The following is a 16,251-nucleotide window of genomic DNA, read 5'->3' as shown; positions in this document are numbered from 1 at the left end:
TCATGGTTAGGGATTTGTTAAATGGATAAAGCAGGATTCACGTCTAATTGTCCCTTCTTCTGAATGTAGTTTTAAAGAAACTGTGACCTTTTTAGGAAAGATCCTTCTCGCCTCTTCCCCTGCCTTCATCGTTTCTTACTTGACTGCTGTGTTTTCTATGTTATTTTTAGTGAAGACTTCATATGTGTGAGAGCTTGAGTTATGTACCGATAAATTTTAAAAAGTACATCAAGTCATAAATACTTATAACTAGTTAAGGCAGTTGGAACATATTCTTAAAATTAAACTTTTTTATTTTTTATTTTACCAAGGTTTTAAAAAAAAGGTCAAATTACATGGAATACAATTATAAGCTTTTACAGAGGAGATATAATGAATGATAAAATTAACATATCTCTCCCCCTCTCTCTCTCTCTTTCTCTCAGGTAAAGAAAGGCCTTCAGATCTGAAATGTCCCTCAGTCTCAGATAACTTTGACTCCACCCTCGGAAGTATGGAAGGGTCCATCAACGTTAGCACCTCTACAAGGGGCGACATGAACCATGATCAACTACTACAAGAAGTCGATCACTATTTACATGTAAGTAGTCAAATCTAGTTAAATGAACAAATGTTTACATGTATATTTTGATGGTCTTTGTTTTTTTGCTCAAGGTAGCCTCATCGTTTCTATTTAGGGCCTTGTCAATCATAGTTTTATCCTGGCTTTAGCGGAACTACCATAATGAGGTACTTATATTAAGCAAGGAATTTGTTTCTTTTGGGAACCCATTAACTTCACTTGGAATCCTACGTAGAGAGTGGAAATTGTAAATTAATGTTCGAGTAGTTGCAGTCAATGAATATTTTATGATATAAAAAATGTGCTCAAAATCTTGATTTCTTGTTATTCTTTAGTTCATTTTTTCTCATTATTTTCTCTCATTTCACTCTCATTAAAAGAAGGAATTTAGGAAAAATTTATACCAATCCATCTTGAGCTTTTCCCTTCAAAGAAAAAGAATGACTATATCTTGTGATTAATCATCACTTGTGCATGATCCTCAGGAGTACTGAGTCTGCAAGAATTTTTGTGAGATACATATGAAAAGATAATCATTATCCATCACAAGCCTTATCCGTCTCTCACACTGCTTCAGTCACGAGGTTCTTCTGACTTGTAACTAGAGGCCCTCAATGTGGATTCTAATCCTTGCCTTCCAAGTTCCATCAAAATATTTAGAGCAGATTGGTTCTTTAAAGGCACTGGCATCGATTTCTAACAAATCATAGTTGATTCATAGTTTCTCCTGGCTAGAGCATATTTCTTTAAGAATACATAGTATAAAATCTTTGTAGATAGCGAAGTGTGAATGTTCATTCACAACCAAATAGATTGATAATATCCTCTGTCTTCTTAATGTGGTCGAAACTGGGTGAGAAAAAGCTGTTGCTGTGTCTAATTCAAATAAACCATTCAATGCAATGAAAGGCTGATGTAAACCCTTTTGAAAATCTCGAGTTAGTTCAGTTAGTATACGTATATACATTAATAAAGAATATATTCCTCTTTGTGTAAAACATGCATCTTAGATTAAAATGAACTTCATTATGAGGTAGAATATATCAAATATCTTATTTTAAAATGCTTTGTGATGAGTGAGAATCTCCTTGTGAGCTGAAAGTTCTAACCAATGCCAATGCCTTTAAACGTAATCCCTATTCAAACACGTTCTAACTGTGATTTAAAGCTCATCACCGACTTTCCAAGAAATTCATGAATACTAATGATTTGATGGAAGCAAATGAATAATGATTGGGTGTATCTTGTGAAGCTGCATGTATTTGCTTGAAAAGAAGAACGACAGAAATATCAGACATTTTATGCATGTTCAATCATCACACTCCAGATTGCAATTAAACAAAAAAATTCTAGATAGCCATCAAAATATTTGTTTGACATCACACTTTTTACCAATATTTTCTTTTTGTAATTATGTCATTACAAAGACAGTATGAAAAGCAGTGTTTGGATTCTCAATCATTTTTATTTTGATGTTTTCACTCCACAGAAACAGAGTTTAGATGGCCATTCTACAGGCAGTCGCAGTACAAGGTCTAGTTTGACAATGACAGAAAATGAGTTGGACCATGATATGTCATTACATAATCATGAAGATCAACAAGGTAGGTGCAATATATATGTGATGATGATGATGATGATGATGATGATGATGATGATGATGATGATGATGATGATGATGATGATGATGGCTTCTTGTAATACGCTGGTACCTGCCTCTGCTTTGCGCTCATGGACATATGACTTAGTTAGAATTTTATTCATGTCTCATATTTTGTGTTTTATTCTGTTTTGTTTCATTTTAAGCAGTTATATTACTTATGTACTTTTTTGTACAATTCACATAATGACCAATACTGGCTATGTCACACATTTTAACTGTAAATCTGACCCTAAGCAGTTTGTATCTTCTTTGTAATAACTATGAAATCATTGAATTTAGAGTCATTTCTCTTGTTTCCTACCCCCTCCAGGTGCAATAAGACTGGACCGTTTATCCAGCATGCCAGGCTACCCTCCTATTGGCCTCTCCACCTACCCCCACCTACAAAATGGAGCATTCCAAGGCATACCAGCCAATCAGATGCGAGGAGCCAGTCTTCCAACCAATGGGGTGCCTTACCCTCCCCATGGTATTGTTTATCATCAGTTGCAACCCACCATTGAGGATGAAGAAGAAACTACCTTCATGGGTTCATTACCACAATCATATAGTACTGGAACTGGCATTTATAGCTCAATAAAAGGTACATTTCTTCAGCCATTACCCTTCTAAATAAAATGGAAAAATTTACATTGTAAAGATTTTGTTTTTTAAAGCTTATCTGCCATAGTTTACAGGAGGATTAGACCGCCCTGCAAGGTCACTGGACAGGTGGTTATCTCATCAACTCAGCTCTCAGTTAACATAAGAAAAAGAGGATCATGGGGGACCAATGGTCACCGATTAGGCATTGTTTGTTATATAGAGGGCGCAAGTAGCTACAAGTAGTGCAGTGGGCCTTTAAAGTAACAGGTGGTGTTGGAAAACACCATGAATTAGGTGAAAATATTTCTTGATGCATCTAGGTGGCCTAAAACCTCATTGATGCTAACTTCTTCTGTTAGGTTAGAATGCTTTTTTGTTTTTTAACAAACCAGTCAGAAAGTACATCATGGCCACCAAATGTATTTTTTAGATGAAGAAATTTTGACAAACATTGTGCAAACAACAAGATATTTCAAATATAGGATATGGCAATATTCTTCTATCATGTAGCTTGTATTAGCGCAAATATTGTATTAAAAAAAATACTTTAAAATAAAGCTGTTGCCTGCACCGACATGTAATCCCTTCATGCAAGATGACCCAAATGTCAATTTGTTATTAATTTATTCTCCAGAAAATCAGTACAACTCAATAGGGGACCCTAACTCTCTGCGGCACTCCATGTCCAACACCGCCTGCCAGACGTTACCCGGAACCAGCGGGATGTACCTGCAGCCACGGACCGGTAACATCATCCACGCCGTACCCCTGATGACTACCTGTGATCTTCAGACGTTACATACAACCAGCAGCCTGGCTACCAACAGTGGTACCCTCAATGAACTCAACAATGCCAGGCATAGGCAGGAGAGGTAAGATGGCGGTGGTGGTGGGTGGTAGTGATGGTATCGGTTATGAAGGTGATGGTGTTCATTATAGTTTTGGTTACAATGCTTATTAGGATGATGATGATGATAAGGAAGAGATTTATGATGATGTTGATAATTATGAGGATGTGATGATAAGGAGGATGTTGGTAGCCATCATAGTTCTGGAGAAGGGGACCTTCGATGAGTAATTGCTGTTGTTTAGTGATGATGGTGTAAAAGATGAGGAGAATATACTTATGCTCCTTTTTCAAGATGTGAAGTCACATACAGAATAGTTATACAAACATTTTATACTCATTTCTGATATTAGTTATAATTATCAGATGAAGTGAAGGGCAATGAAATAACAGGAAAGAAGAAACTTAGCTTCATTCTATATCGTACCTCTCTTTTTCTTCCCTATTTTTCTGCAGGTTATTTGAATACCCTTTGAGCATGGGTACAGGAGTCCCCATGCCTGTATACCCAGGTATGAACAATGGTAAAGGGACCAACGAAGCCTCCGAGCTCAAATATCCAACGATGAAGAAGAAGTATGGCTGTAAAAAGGACAACATGTCGTGGCGCTGTTTAGCCGTCATTCTTGTCTTACTCACCATAGCCCTTCTTGCTCTTGTCGCATACTTTGCAGGTACGTGGAGTCATTGTTCTCCTGCTTTACTGTTGGTAATAGCTAAGATGATATAAAAAGGAAGGTGCTAGGCTTTTCAGCTATTGTCTAAACTCATTTTATTTCCACTTTTGTTCCTAATAAAACTAGTATTGTAGGAATATGATATTTGGGATAAATCTGTTACTTTGAACATGTGCATATATTAGGCATATATGCTAATATATTACTTTTTAACCCCCTTGTTCAAGATCATTTGTATATTCAATAGGGCAATTAGTTCAAAGACCATGTACTTGTACATTTTTATTTGTATCAATAATAGCTAAATGAGCCCCATTCCCTTCAAATCTGATATATCGTTATAACCTCTGTGACAGAATTTTGCATTCATTTAAATATATTCACGTTTAGTATATACATATATGTTCCAGCACACATATGAATATATCCTATATGTTCTGTATTCAGATATAATCTTCCTGTATCATCTTCAAATATAATCTTTTATGTTCTTCTTAATCCTTCACCCCTGTGACCTTTGTACCCCAGTGACCCTGAGTAGACCTCTAACCGGCATGCCCAACACAGTCAGTATTGATACCTGGCCAACATCCTCTGGTAACCTTGGTAACGAGGATAGAACAACAAGAAGGCCAAAGAGGCCTCAACCTCCATCCAATGAAATAGGTAAATGTTTGTGCTTTTGGGGAGTGCTGTGAAGTCTGTTAAAAAATGTCTAGTGTAAATATTAAGATATCTTGATAAAGATATTTTTGTGATATATATCTTTGATTATGCTGTTGTAATTAGATTGACATCGGTTCAGTACTGTATAAGTTTACATTTTTACTTACAGATTATTTGCAGATGACAAGGGCACAGATATTTTTGTGAGTTGTTGGTTTTGTGAAACTAAATCCAGGATTTTCAAAATGCAAAATGCTAGCTCATTTTTGCAAGGTGTCTAATTTATGACCGAGTTCATTCAAGAGTTGCATGTAATGCACAAAAGTAATTGGCTTACAATATTCTTAACCAGTCTATTCATTCAATAGATCTGTGTGTGTAAAGATGAAGAATTCAGAATTATATTGATTGAGGAAAGGGTAATAATCATTTACCGGTATGTTTCATTCCTGCACAGAATTAACGACGACATTGACCACAACCACAACACTCGTCCACAGTCCTGCCGTACCTTACACGTTCGGCTCGACGGCACGGAAGGAAATACCACCAGGTCACTTCTGGACCCTCTTCAGTCCTGTTGACTCCTCCACCTTCATCCAGTTCAACCTGACCCTGTCAAGACGGAATGGATTCGTCATGTACGGCCAGCAGGCGAGGGCGCCATCACACAGCTTCTACGACTTCATGCAGGTGCACGTCGGCACGGGCAGACGAGGGAAGCGCAGCGTCGACACGACGCTAGATGAAGAATTGCCTGAACTGACTTACCACGATGTGCTTAGGCTTGGTGGATTGAAGTATGAAGAGAGCAAGGCAGAGTCAAGGGTCAAGAGGTCAAATAGTCACCTGATGCATACCTGGTCATTCATGGAGGAGTTAAATGCTGGAGAATGGTATATTGCTGTATTCAATGATGGACCGTATGCTGAGGAAGTCAACCTCGTTACCAGACATAAAAGTAAGCCTCATTTTACAAATTACACCCAGAAATTATTTCTTTCATGAATGAAAATAGTACAAGGTAATTTTAGAATAAATGTGTGCAGTTGTGAAGTATTACATTTCTTTAAGTCCAGGAAACAAAAATTCTTGTAGGGAAAATCTTTTTATTGCATTTTGTCCATCTTTGCCACTATCCCTCTCTACTGCAGTAGCTTCACATCTCACTCAGATACTAGTCAATGTCACCGCCAAAAGAAAGTACACCATCAATAAATGGAACTACATATTCATGCTTCATTTATTGATAGACAAATATTGCAAAATGTAATTCAAAAGTGGCAATAACCCCAACAAAGTGTGTTAACTCCTCCAATTTTTTTTTATTTTTTTTTATTTTAGGTGGTTGGAGTTGCCCTGGAGACTGTAGCGGCCATGGTGAATGCCTTAGAGGGCAGTGTTTATGTCAGGAGCAGTATACAGGCGATGATTGCTCACAAGGTAATTCCCCAACCTCTTTTTATCCACAGTTAAATTAATGGATTGTGTATAGCTCCACTGTGAATCTTTGTCATACCAATTTGCTATTGAGATTTGTATTCAGCTCTTAACTGTGCTACAAAACATTAGAGTTGGTTCATTAAATGTGTTTAAGACAAGTGATTTTGGTGGAAAATGTTATTCGGTTCTTTTGTCGGTCCTGTTGGTATTTCTTATTTTCTTTATGGTAATTTTGAATGATTTTGCTGCTAGGAAATAAAATCAATAAATCTGTATAACAATTTTTTGCCAATAGGTTTATGTTTGAAGAAAAAGTAGTGTAGGTAATTTCCTTTTTAAGAAGTTTAAAATAATATGAATTTATACATTTGTTACAGGTGTATGTCCCGTGCTCTGTTCTGGCCGTGGTCAGTACGTGCATGGATTCTGTGAGTGCGTGGGAGGCTGGAAGGGACCTGAATGTAGCATCCCATGGGATCAGTGCCTGGTAGCTGACTGCAGTCGTCATGGGGTCTGTCTGGAGGGAGAGTGTGTCTGCAGCAGGGGATTCACAGGGGAGGCATGTCAACAAGGTGAGGTCAAGGGTCAACTTAAAGTAGAGGAACAAAATTGAATACAGAGCAGTGAAATATTGCCTTCCTTAAAAGTACTATACATCCCAATACTAATGTGAACAAGAAACTTTCATGAGTGGTCCAGACTAACCAAAATGTCATATTTCAGACCTAACTTAACTATTTTCTTGCATGAGTTCCTTGCCTTGAAACTGTCAGTTATAATGAATAAAGAATTGTTCATGTCTGAAAGTTTCTGCTATTTCATTAGAGAAAGTGCTACATTTTACTACTTTATGGACACCCCTACGATTGGAGAAATTTTGAACATGGAATTTTAATAAGTTATAATAAGTCTTATGCAGGCTTTTTTTTCTCCAACTTTTACTGTCCTGTTTATTCTTTATTCATCAAGACCTGATACATTGTTAGTTATAATTTCTGTTTCCTTCCATCCCTCAGAGGTGCTGGTAGATGACACCCTCCATTGCAGTAATGACACGGACTGCTTCCCCAATGCTCAATGCTTATCTGGAATGTGCCATTGTTTGGAGGGGTGGACAGGCTCAACCTGTGAGGAGGAGGAGTGTATCCTACCCTGCTCACCCCATGGAGAGTGTGTGGACAATGCATGTAACTGTGAAGAAGGCTGGAATGGAAAGCTGTGCGGACTTGGTAAGATTTTCATTCGTATTTTAACCCATTGAATTCCAAATTCTCTCACTTCCATAGGTTTAATACAGGAACCACTTATTTGGTGGACAGTGGGTTAACAACAAAGGTATTGATATTTTGTAGTGAGACAAGCTGTATAAACTATCACTAAGATAGGCAATATCTAGCTGAGATCAAATACAAATCCAGTTGATGAAATTCTACATGGAGATTATCACTCGACCATCTATATTATGAAATTTGATCTCATACAAAACAATTTGTTACAGTAATCATAACAGAAATAGAAGAAAAGAGTACTAATGATGTCGGGTTTAAGAATTCTTTTGTTACTCATTAAAGGGTAGAGGACTGAAATTGATCAAAGAATTCATTGATTTACTACTATTCTCGAGGTCTGAAGTCTGAATCGTTATGGTTACAGATTGCAAAGAAATTGTTTGATCAGGATCTAATCAGTGTTAGTTTTCGACCTATCATGTTTTCATGTTATTAAGATGTTTTGATGATCATTATGTGTGTGTTTTTTTTCAACAGATGGATGTCCATTTGGATGCAGTGGTCATGGTACATGTGAGATGCTCAATTCTACCTGGAGCTGTGTATGTGAGGGGCTCTACCATGGACCTGGATGTAGCATCGGCACGGAAACAGACTGCACGGATGAGGTGGATAATGACGGAGGTAAGAGAATCAATTTTTTTTTTTAATTTATGCGATTAATTAATGATTATAGTGGTAAGTGGTGGTTGATATGAGAATGATGATGATAACGATGATGATGGTCATGTTGATGACGATGATGATGAGATGAAATTATGGTTAAGAAGATGATGGTGTTGGCGTTGATTACGTTATGATGGTGATGATGTTGATGACAAAGATGGAAACATTGGATACAGCGATGATGTTGACATGAAAGATATTGACAGAGATAATAGTAACAACAATATTACTTTATACATGATATTTATGATCATGTTTACAACCTGTTGGCTATCATAGTAATTAAATGAATGATATTAATTTCATAATATGGGGTGTACTTGGAGAAATTTCATCTGTGCTTAACTCTGTTCCATCTCAGATTCCCTGATTGACTGTGAAGATCCAGACTGCTGCCTCAGTGCATCCATCTGCATCGGTGATGCCCTCTGTGAAGCGCCCCCTGACCCCATAGAGGTCATCCGCTCGTCCAATCAGTTTTCAGCCTTTACTCCATCCATCCTCTTCTACGATCGGGTCAAGTTTCTCATCGAGCCAAACAGCATCCATCGCAGTCCACCCCAGATCTTGTTTAGTAATGACAGGTAAGAACTGGTAACAAATGCAAAGAGAGTCGGTCGACCCAAGAGTAGAAAAGTCTTTCCCTTTAATATATCTTGAGAAGGGATGGAATAACTTTGCTTGTGATTTGGATACAGGAGTTGATAGCTTAAAGATATAACTCTGGTCCAAAATTAACCAGTTTATTTTCTGATTTGTTTACACCATAAGTGGAATTAATTTCAAATGACTGATTCATAAATTCATGTATTTGAGATTTATGTTTGAGTGCATGTTACAAATCTAAAATTCTCATCTGAGGTTTATGTTAGACTTAAACAATTTTGAGTCAAAACTAGCAGAAACATACATTCTAAGTCTTACAAAGTGATATTATAGCTTGTAGTTTACTAATGATATTTATCTATCTCGATGGTTTTCAATGGAAAATGTATTATTTCTTCGCAAAAGCGCTTTTATTGTAATGTTAGTAATATATATATATATTGATGTATTGTTTGCTTTATGCAGTGTGGTCTCTGTGGTGAGAGGTAAAGTCCTGTCACACAAAGGGTCACCAGTCGTAGGGGTCAGAGTTCAAGTGGACAACCGACCTTTCATGGGATTCACCTATACCCGAGAAGATGGAATGTAAGTGTGTCTCTGAGATCATTCATTGTATAATGTCTTTTCTTAGTTTATGCATTTGCAAGAATGATTTATAAATTTTGAATTGTATCATAGAGCTTGGAAATGTGACATCGAAGATTTACTTTTCTCTTTTCAGGAGAGAATTTTTGTCTGTGATAGGAGCTAATTGAACAGAATATATATACTAAACCAGAATAATGCTGAGAGTTGGATAATATAGTTACATAATCTCTTTCTAGTTAATTCATGAGACAATTTTACTAGTTTTCTGTCATTCTGCATTCTGCATTCAGCATTCAGCATTTGCTTTGTAAACCTTACGATTAACTACGGTGGAATGTGTAACAATGCATCATGATGGAGTGATGATTATTATTACTATTATTATTTCAATTGTCTTCTTTTTATAATCCTAGGTTTGACATGATGGTGGTAGGAGGTGGCTCCATCTCACTCTCCTTCGCCCGTCATCCCTTCATCACCGCCCACATTCCTACCTACATCCCATACAACGACATCGTTCTCATGGAGAACATCAACATGGAACTCCTCCCGGGTCGTCGCAGCGTGTCCTACTCCGTCCCTGAGACGATCCACTGCGTGGGCAGTGCTTACATCAAGCCTGAGTTCTCTCTCCTACCCCAGGCAGTGATGGATAGTTGTGGCTCACAGAGCATCCAGGGCGCAGTACTAGACCAAAGGGTAGGTAGCAGATGATGTTTGGAGAGTCATTGAATCCTTCAGTGTTGAGTTGTGCCATTTGTCTAGGGCCTGGCAGCTTTGGAGGAGGTTGCTGAGAATCAAGAAATAAAGTTAAATGTGTTGATAGCTTTTTATTTGTTATTTACATATTAAAGTAGTATATAGTGAAGATCATAGAACAACAATTTCAAGAGTTATGAGAAGTGATCAGAAAAGGTCTAGTTGATAGCCTGTCTAGATCAATCTACTTCTTGGTCTGTGAGAATTCAAAGACCCAAGACCAAATTGTTTGTCCATCACCATATTTAGTTTAACTAGCATCTCAACAATTCCTCATTCCTGTTCATAGAACTATGCTTATTCCAAGATATATTTTTAGTAACGATAAAAGAAATGGTTACTGATCATCTTGTCTTTTGATGACCTGCAGGCTATGCATGAGCAAATAGAAATCCCAGGCACCAGAGCTACCCTGGACTACTACAGCCAGCAAGCAGCGGTCAACAGCCTCCCGTCCACCTTCAGCGCCCGACTGACCGGTCACTTCATCCCACGTAACCTCAAGCTTGTCCATGCAGTGGTCTCTCTGGCTGGACGAAGGTTCCACAATGTCCTGGAGCCAGAGCCACTCCTGAACTACACCTTTAGCTGGGACAAACTCAATGCCTATGGGCAGCCTGTGTATGGGGATGAGGAAGCAGTGGGTAAGGATTCTATAGTTCTTTTGTGCCTATGGGCAGACCATATGCATCATGAATCTTTTGTTTAAAAGGGGAAGTTGATGTTCATTTGGTAAAGAAGTTTATCTTTGAATATTGATTTGACCAGGAAACAAAAATTAAGAGAAGGGGCCTTTATCAATATTCTTAAATTGATATCTGTGTGAACAAATTTCTCATTTAAAAAATATTATTATGGGGAGGCGTGAAAGCCTTGACAAATTCTGTGAGCTTTAAGGAAATGCTGTAGTTCTTGACATTGCATTTAATGCATTATGATTATTGGTGAATCATCAAGATTATTCTCAAGCAAATTACTATATTCAAGAATGGATACATGCACCTAGTTCACCATCGGTCATTTACCCCTGTGCCTTGATCTTTGTTGTCATTTCAGTTGCCATTGGTTATGAGTACCACACCTGCACAGAGATTATTTGGTCCCGACAGTCTACCTCCCTGCCTGGATATGACTGGAGCACAACATCACTGGCCGGTTGGAATCTACCCATGCATCATACATACAATCCCCAGAAAGGTAGGTAGACTCTCAAAGATATGAAGGAGTCTTGAGAATCAGTAAGATCATACCAATCGTCCCATCTTAAATGTTTGTGATGCTGTGCAAAAAGAGAGGTTTTCTCAACACCAATATAGTTTTGGATCTATTACCACTTTGAAGATTCATGATGTTTTTCCTTAATCCCTAATTAGATTATCCATAAACTTTCATTATTCTGTTTCTCACAAGTTGATTCTGTTGGAATGATTTGAGAAGCTTCTGAGATATGTCATAGTTCATTTTCATTCTATTTCAAATAAAAAATAAAGCACTTTCAAAGGACAATCATTGCAGTGCTCACTGAAGAACTTCATGATGTCATTGCTAGTGTTTTTTTATACCTTCTGGGCATGAGATCTTATATCTAATAGGATGGCACCAGTTTTTTTTAGTTTACACAATCTGTCTCTGATATGTATGCATCAAGTCTCTATTCATAATATAAACATTTTCCCGCTCTCTCTTCCTCATCCAGCCATTCTTCAGCTTGGTGACGGTTGCCAGGTGAAGTACTCCCAGCATCGTCCCATCATCCAGACCATCGTTGGTAACGGTCGCCCTCGTAATGCAGACTGTAACCAGTGCGAGGGCAAGGCTAAGGGTGCCCGGATACTGGCCCCAATGGCTGTGGCTAGCAGCCCCGATGGCGGCTACTATGTCGGAGATGGAGATTTCATTAGACGAGTCGGACCGGAAGGAAACATCACTAATGTCCTTCATCTTGGGTTAGTATTAATACATGAAGTTGATATGGTACTTCCTGTCAGCTTTTTATTGTAGCGTGTTTGTGTCTAATATTCGAAAGATATTTTTCAGTGTCTCATCACTATTCAATCAAAAGAAACAAACTAAAAGCAAGCAAAGATCATGTAAAATAATTGGAATGTATTTGCTGTACACAAATTCCCTTGTAATGTAAAAACAATAACTTTAATTATCTCCCCTGTAAGTCCCGTAGTTCCGAGAGCTCAATTCTTTTATATCATGCACTGTACCTAAAATGTATCTTTAAAAATATTGTAAAAAGTACATATGTTGTCTATTTTTCAACCTTTGTGGATTAACATGAACAGCATACAAAACATTTACACCTTTCTTCAATTGATTTTGACAGGTACATGCCAACGTACAAGTACTACTTAGCAGTGAGTCCTCTGGATGGCAAGGTCTACCTCTCAGACTCTCAGATGAGACAAGTCTTGAGGCTCAGAGACCACAAAGATGTCCCAGACATCAACAACAATGTGGTAGTGGTTGCTGGTACGGGTGAGGCGTGTCCACCCGTTGATGGTAGGGAGTGTGGCAACAATGGAGATGCAACGCAGGCCAGGCTGATTGCACCAAAAGGTAGGTGTTGAAATTGACCATCTAACACGTTACGGAGATCATGGATAGTGTTAAGAATGCTTCTAAACTTTGCTGCAATTTCTTTATTACTCTGCTTTCAAAGACATTTTTTTTTAATTGTCCATATTGTCCAAATATTTGAAAGATCTGTAAGTAATCAACTGCGAATAGTCATTTTGAAACTCCAAGACTGTTGGTACATTTAAATATGTCTTTGCTTCGGATTATGGATAGTTCTTTCCTGCAAATTTACTTAGCACATTGTGCATGGCTTTACTGCAAATGTAGATTTTTTTGTGGTGTGATATATTGTGAACATTCATGTAGTTGTCAGCATCAAATTGCTTTATTGACAAAATGAATTTCAGTGATAATAATCTCTCTCCTTTTCAACTTTTCTCTCTCAGGCATAGCAGTTGGCAAGGACGGCACGGTGTACTTTGTGGATGGTACCGTCATTCGTAAGATCACCACCGATGGTATCATACATGCCTTCCTTGGTACCCCTGGTATCCAGGGACCTCTCAGACTACCACAGTGCAGGGGTACCATGGCTTTCAGTCAGGTAAGTACAGAGGTTATGGACATGCTTACAGGAAGGGCATCATTAGAAAGGGTAATAAAGTATCTTAGATGACCATAAATTCTTGTAATATATATATATATATATATATCTCAGATCTTCATACATTATCATTTTGGAAAGTCAGCCAAAAAAAAAAAAAGGGGGGCTGTCGTAAAAGTCTATTTGATTTTGGCATAATCCTGTGAAAGTCTAGAAATTGTTGAAAAGATTTGAAGCCTATTGACAATTCAGTAATCTCTATTTTTGTAAATAACAAGTATAAATTATTAGTATTTCTCATTCTACCTCAGGTCAAACTTCAGTTTCCAACTGAGCTAGCTGTCAACCCTCTGGATGACTCTGTCTACGTTGCTGATGATGACATCATCATTCGTCTGGGCCAGGATAAGAGGGCATCGGTCCTTGCAGGAGTTCCTTACAACTGTCCCTTGGCATACTCCATTGACCTGGGTGAGTCGGACGGCAGTGCACCAGATGATAACATCAGCACCTATGAATACCTGAGGCCTAGACCTGCCAATGAGGTCGCTCTCATCATGCCCAGCTCAATGGCATTCTCCAGGAAGGGGGACCTCTACGTTGCAGAAGCCAACCATAGGGCGATCAACCGCATCAGCAAGATATCAACCGATGGATTTATCTCCAGGTATGCAGGGCAGGAGACAACTTGTGATTGTCTGCTGGAGGATTGTGATTGTTTTGCTGGTGATAAGTTCTATGCCATGGATGCCAGGCTACACGGACCCATCGCCCTCACAGTCATGCCCAACGACGAGTTGATTGTTGCGGATCAAGGAAATTTGCGTTTGCGAAAGATCGCGCCAAGGACTCCGAAGCATCGCCTGGGTCGCTACCATGCCTATCAGATCGCGTCGCCTGATCGCGAGGAAGTTTACTTCTTTGACATGTATGGCGTTCATACCATCACCAAGAACTTGATTTCGGATCAGGTGGTATATAACATCAGCCATTCAGGCATCCTTCTAGACTCTGTGACAGATTCTGCAGGTGTCGTCCTAGGGGTTCATCGAAGGCTAGATGGCCAACCTTCTAATATCATCATCTCTGGGATGGGCACTCTCTTACAGACATCTATAGATTCTTTGGGGAGACTGAGTACTGTCCAAGATACCCTGAGGAATGTCATCCATCAATTTGGTTACCATGGAGACACAGATTTGTTGACATTGAGATGGGAGGGTCAGAGCTTGAAAAGGATGTATGAGTAAGTTATGCTTCTACATTGTTCTCAATCTTTAGTCTGTGTAGATGATGCATTTTATTAATTCTCAATTAAATTCAGATGACTCTTTCACAAAGAAAATATTTTCTTAAATTCAGTGTAATGAAATTGCCTGAAATATCATGATGATAAGTTCATTGTACATCAATGATTTGAAATATTGGAAACAGAAAACAATGGTATTAGTACAATTTATGTGTGAAATGTAGAATTCAACTTTTAGCAATCTGCACTGATTGATATCCCTGCAATAGTTGGTGCATTTCCAGGTATAGATTGTTCCCCCAAATTGTCGAGCCTTAGAAAATATCTGTATAGGCCTCTCTCTATCTTATAGTTACAATGTTTACAATAGAAAAGAAGCTTTATAAATATTATTGTAATGATAAAATCCCATCATGTCATTTCCAGGTATGAGGAGAATGGTCAGCTGTCCTCTGTGAGATACCTCAATGGTCAGATGGTCACTTTGGAATCAGCGGTCAACTCATCGGCATCATCGGTCATCATCAACCAGCCTTGGCAGACAAGCCTTGCCTCTGATGTCATCCATCTGGCTGGATACATCTCCAGCAATTTCTCTCAAGGTATGGATGGGACTTCATCATTAACAATTTTTTTTAATGAAGCAGTAAAATTGGTGCAGTCTTAGTGGCCACCTCTTCATGAAGGTTGTTTGTCCTAGGTAATCTTTTATGATCTCCCTCTAGAAGTAAATAAGTAATGTAGAACCTGTCTAGGAAGTTGTCTACTTGTCTGCTTGGCTCCAGTGGCAATTTTTAAAATCTTTTTCCTGTAGATACCCTTTCATAGACAGGTTTGACTGCTTTCATCATCCTCCATGCTAATTGTAACGGGATGACTGAGCAGTACAAAAAGATATCTCCTAGTTGTGGTGCATTTGGGAGGAAAGTAACTACAAAGGCTTGGATCGTAGATACATACATGCACTAAGACATCTCCATCTGTGATAGAATGAAAGACTTAATGAAATCAACACCTTGTTTTCCTGCAACTTAATGTGACTCTTATTCTGTCACTTACACAGCTGACCTTGTTGATTCTGTGGTCATCGACCATGACAAATCGACATCGATCACCTTCCCCAACGGACTGATCATGGGTATGGAGTCCCAGCCTCATCCCTTGCTTGAGATGGAAGTAGAGGGCTCGCTCTCGAAGCGTAAGATCAAGCTTCCTGAGACGAGCCCCCACCGCTTGGATTGGAACTTCTACGTTAGAAAGGGAGGCCGTAACAGGGATAGAGTACTGGTTGTTGGACGCAAACTCAAGGTAATTAGTGTGGCAGTTTGTAAGAGTCATGGTGGGATTTCTGTATGTTGACCACTAAATGTGAGCCATTAGTTGTTGTCGGTCTTGTCTCAATTTTTCTTACACTAAGGGTTAGATGACGAAATTCGCTTCTATAAACAAGATGACAAGATTCCTTTATAATTCTTCTTTTTCTTTCTTCTTTTCTTTTTATTACCAGAGCTATTTTCA

The 16,251-nt window shown here is 38.5% G+C and overlaps 1 protein-coding gene across 7 annotated transcripts in view; it reads left to right on the top strand.

The window, feature by feature from the left end:
* Nucleotides 1-16,251, top strand: part of LOC579087 (teneurin-3) — a 123,893-nt gene that overhangs the window by 97,149 nt on the left and 10,493 nt on the right. For 6 of the 7 annotated variants that reach the window (XM_030980405.1, XM_030980406.1, XM_030980408.1 and 3 more), the window contains 22 exons: nucleotides 426-580; nucleotides 2,052-2,166; nucleotides 2,536-2,808; nucleotides 3,445-3,682; nucleotides 4,114-4,331; nucleotides 4,863-5,000; nucleotides 5,458-5,961; nucleotides 6,345-6,443; nucleotides 6,821-7,015; nucleotides 7,460-7,672; nucleotides 8,210-8,356; nucleotides 8,760-8,982; nucleotides 9,470-9,589; nucleotides 10,006-10,291; nucleotides 10,722-10,995; nucleotides 11,408-11,548; nucleotides 12,048-12,297; nucleotides 12,687-12,919; nucleotides 13,327-13,484; nucleotides 13,796-14,730; nucleotides 15,160-15,335; nucleotides 15,797-16,041. In XM_030980405.1, coding sequence (XP_030836265.1) covers nucleotides 426-580; nucleotides 2,052-2,166; nucleotides 2,536-2,808; nucleotides 3,445-3,682; nucleotides 4,114-4,331; nucleotides 4,863-5,000; nucleotides 5,458-5,961; nucleotides 6,345-6,443; nucleotides 6,821-7,015; nucleotides 7,460-7,672; nucleotides 8,210-8,356; nucleotides 8,760-8,982; nucleotides 9,470-9,589; nucleotides 10,006-10,291; nucleotides 10,722-10,995; nucleotides 11,408-11,548; nucleotides 12,048-12,297; nucleotides 12,687-12,919; nucleotides 13,327-13,484; nucleotides 13,796-14,730; nucleotides 15,160-15,335; nucleotides 15,797-16,041 — 5,336 coding nt within the window. The remainder of the gene's footprint in view (nucleotides 1-425; nucleotides 581-2,051; nucleotides 2,167-2,535; nucleotides 2,809-3,444; nucleotides 3,683-4,113; nucleotides 4,332-4,862; nucleotides 5,001-5,457; nucleotides 5,962-6,344; nucleotides 6,444-6,820; nucleotides 7,016-7,459; nucleotides 7,673-8,209; nucleotides 8,357-8,759; nucleotides 8,983-9,469; nucleotides 9,590-10,005; nucleotides 10,292-10,721; nucleotides 10,996-11,407; nucleotides 11,549-12,047; nucleotides 12,298-12,686; nucleotides 12,920-13,326; nucleotides 13,485-13,795; nucleotides 14,731-15,159; nucleotides 15,336-15,796; nucleotides 16,042-16,251) is intronic. The other variant, XM_030980409.1, reaches the window with a different exon arrangement.

Source organism: Strongylocentrotus purpuratus, unplaced genomic scaffold (genome assembly GCF_000002235.5).
Source record: "Strongylocentrotus purpuratus isolate Spur 01 unplaced genomic scaffold, Spur_5.0 spur5_scaffold_11, whole genome shotgun sequence".
NCBI classification, from domain to species: domain Eukaryota; kingdom Metazoa; phylum Echinodermata; class Echinoidea; order Camarodonta; family Strongylocentrotidae; genus Strongylocentrotus; species Strongylocentrotus purpuratus.
This window is presented reverse-complemented; position numbering and strand designations above follow the sequence as displayed.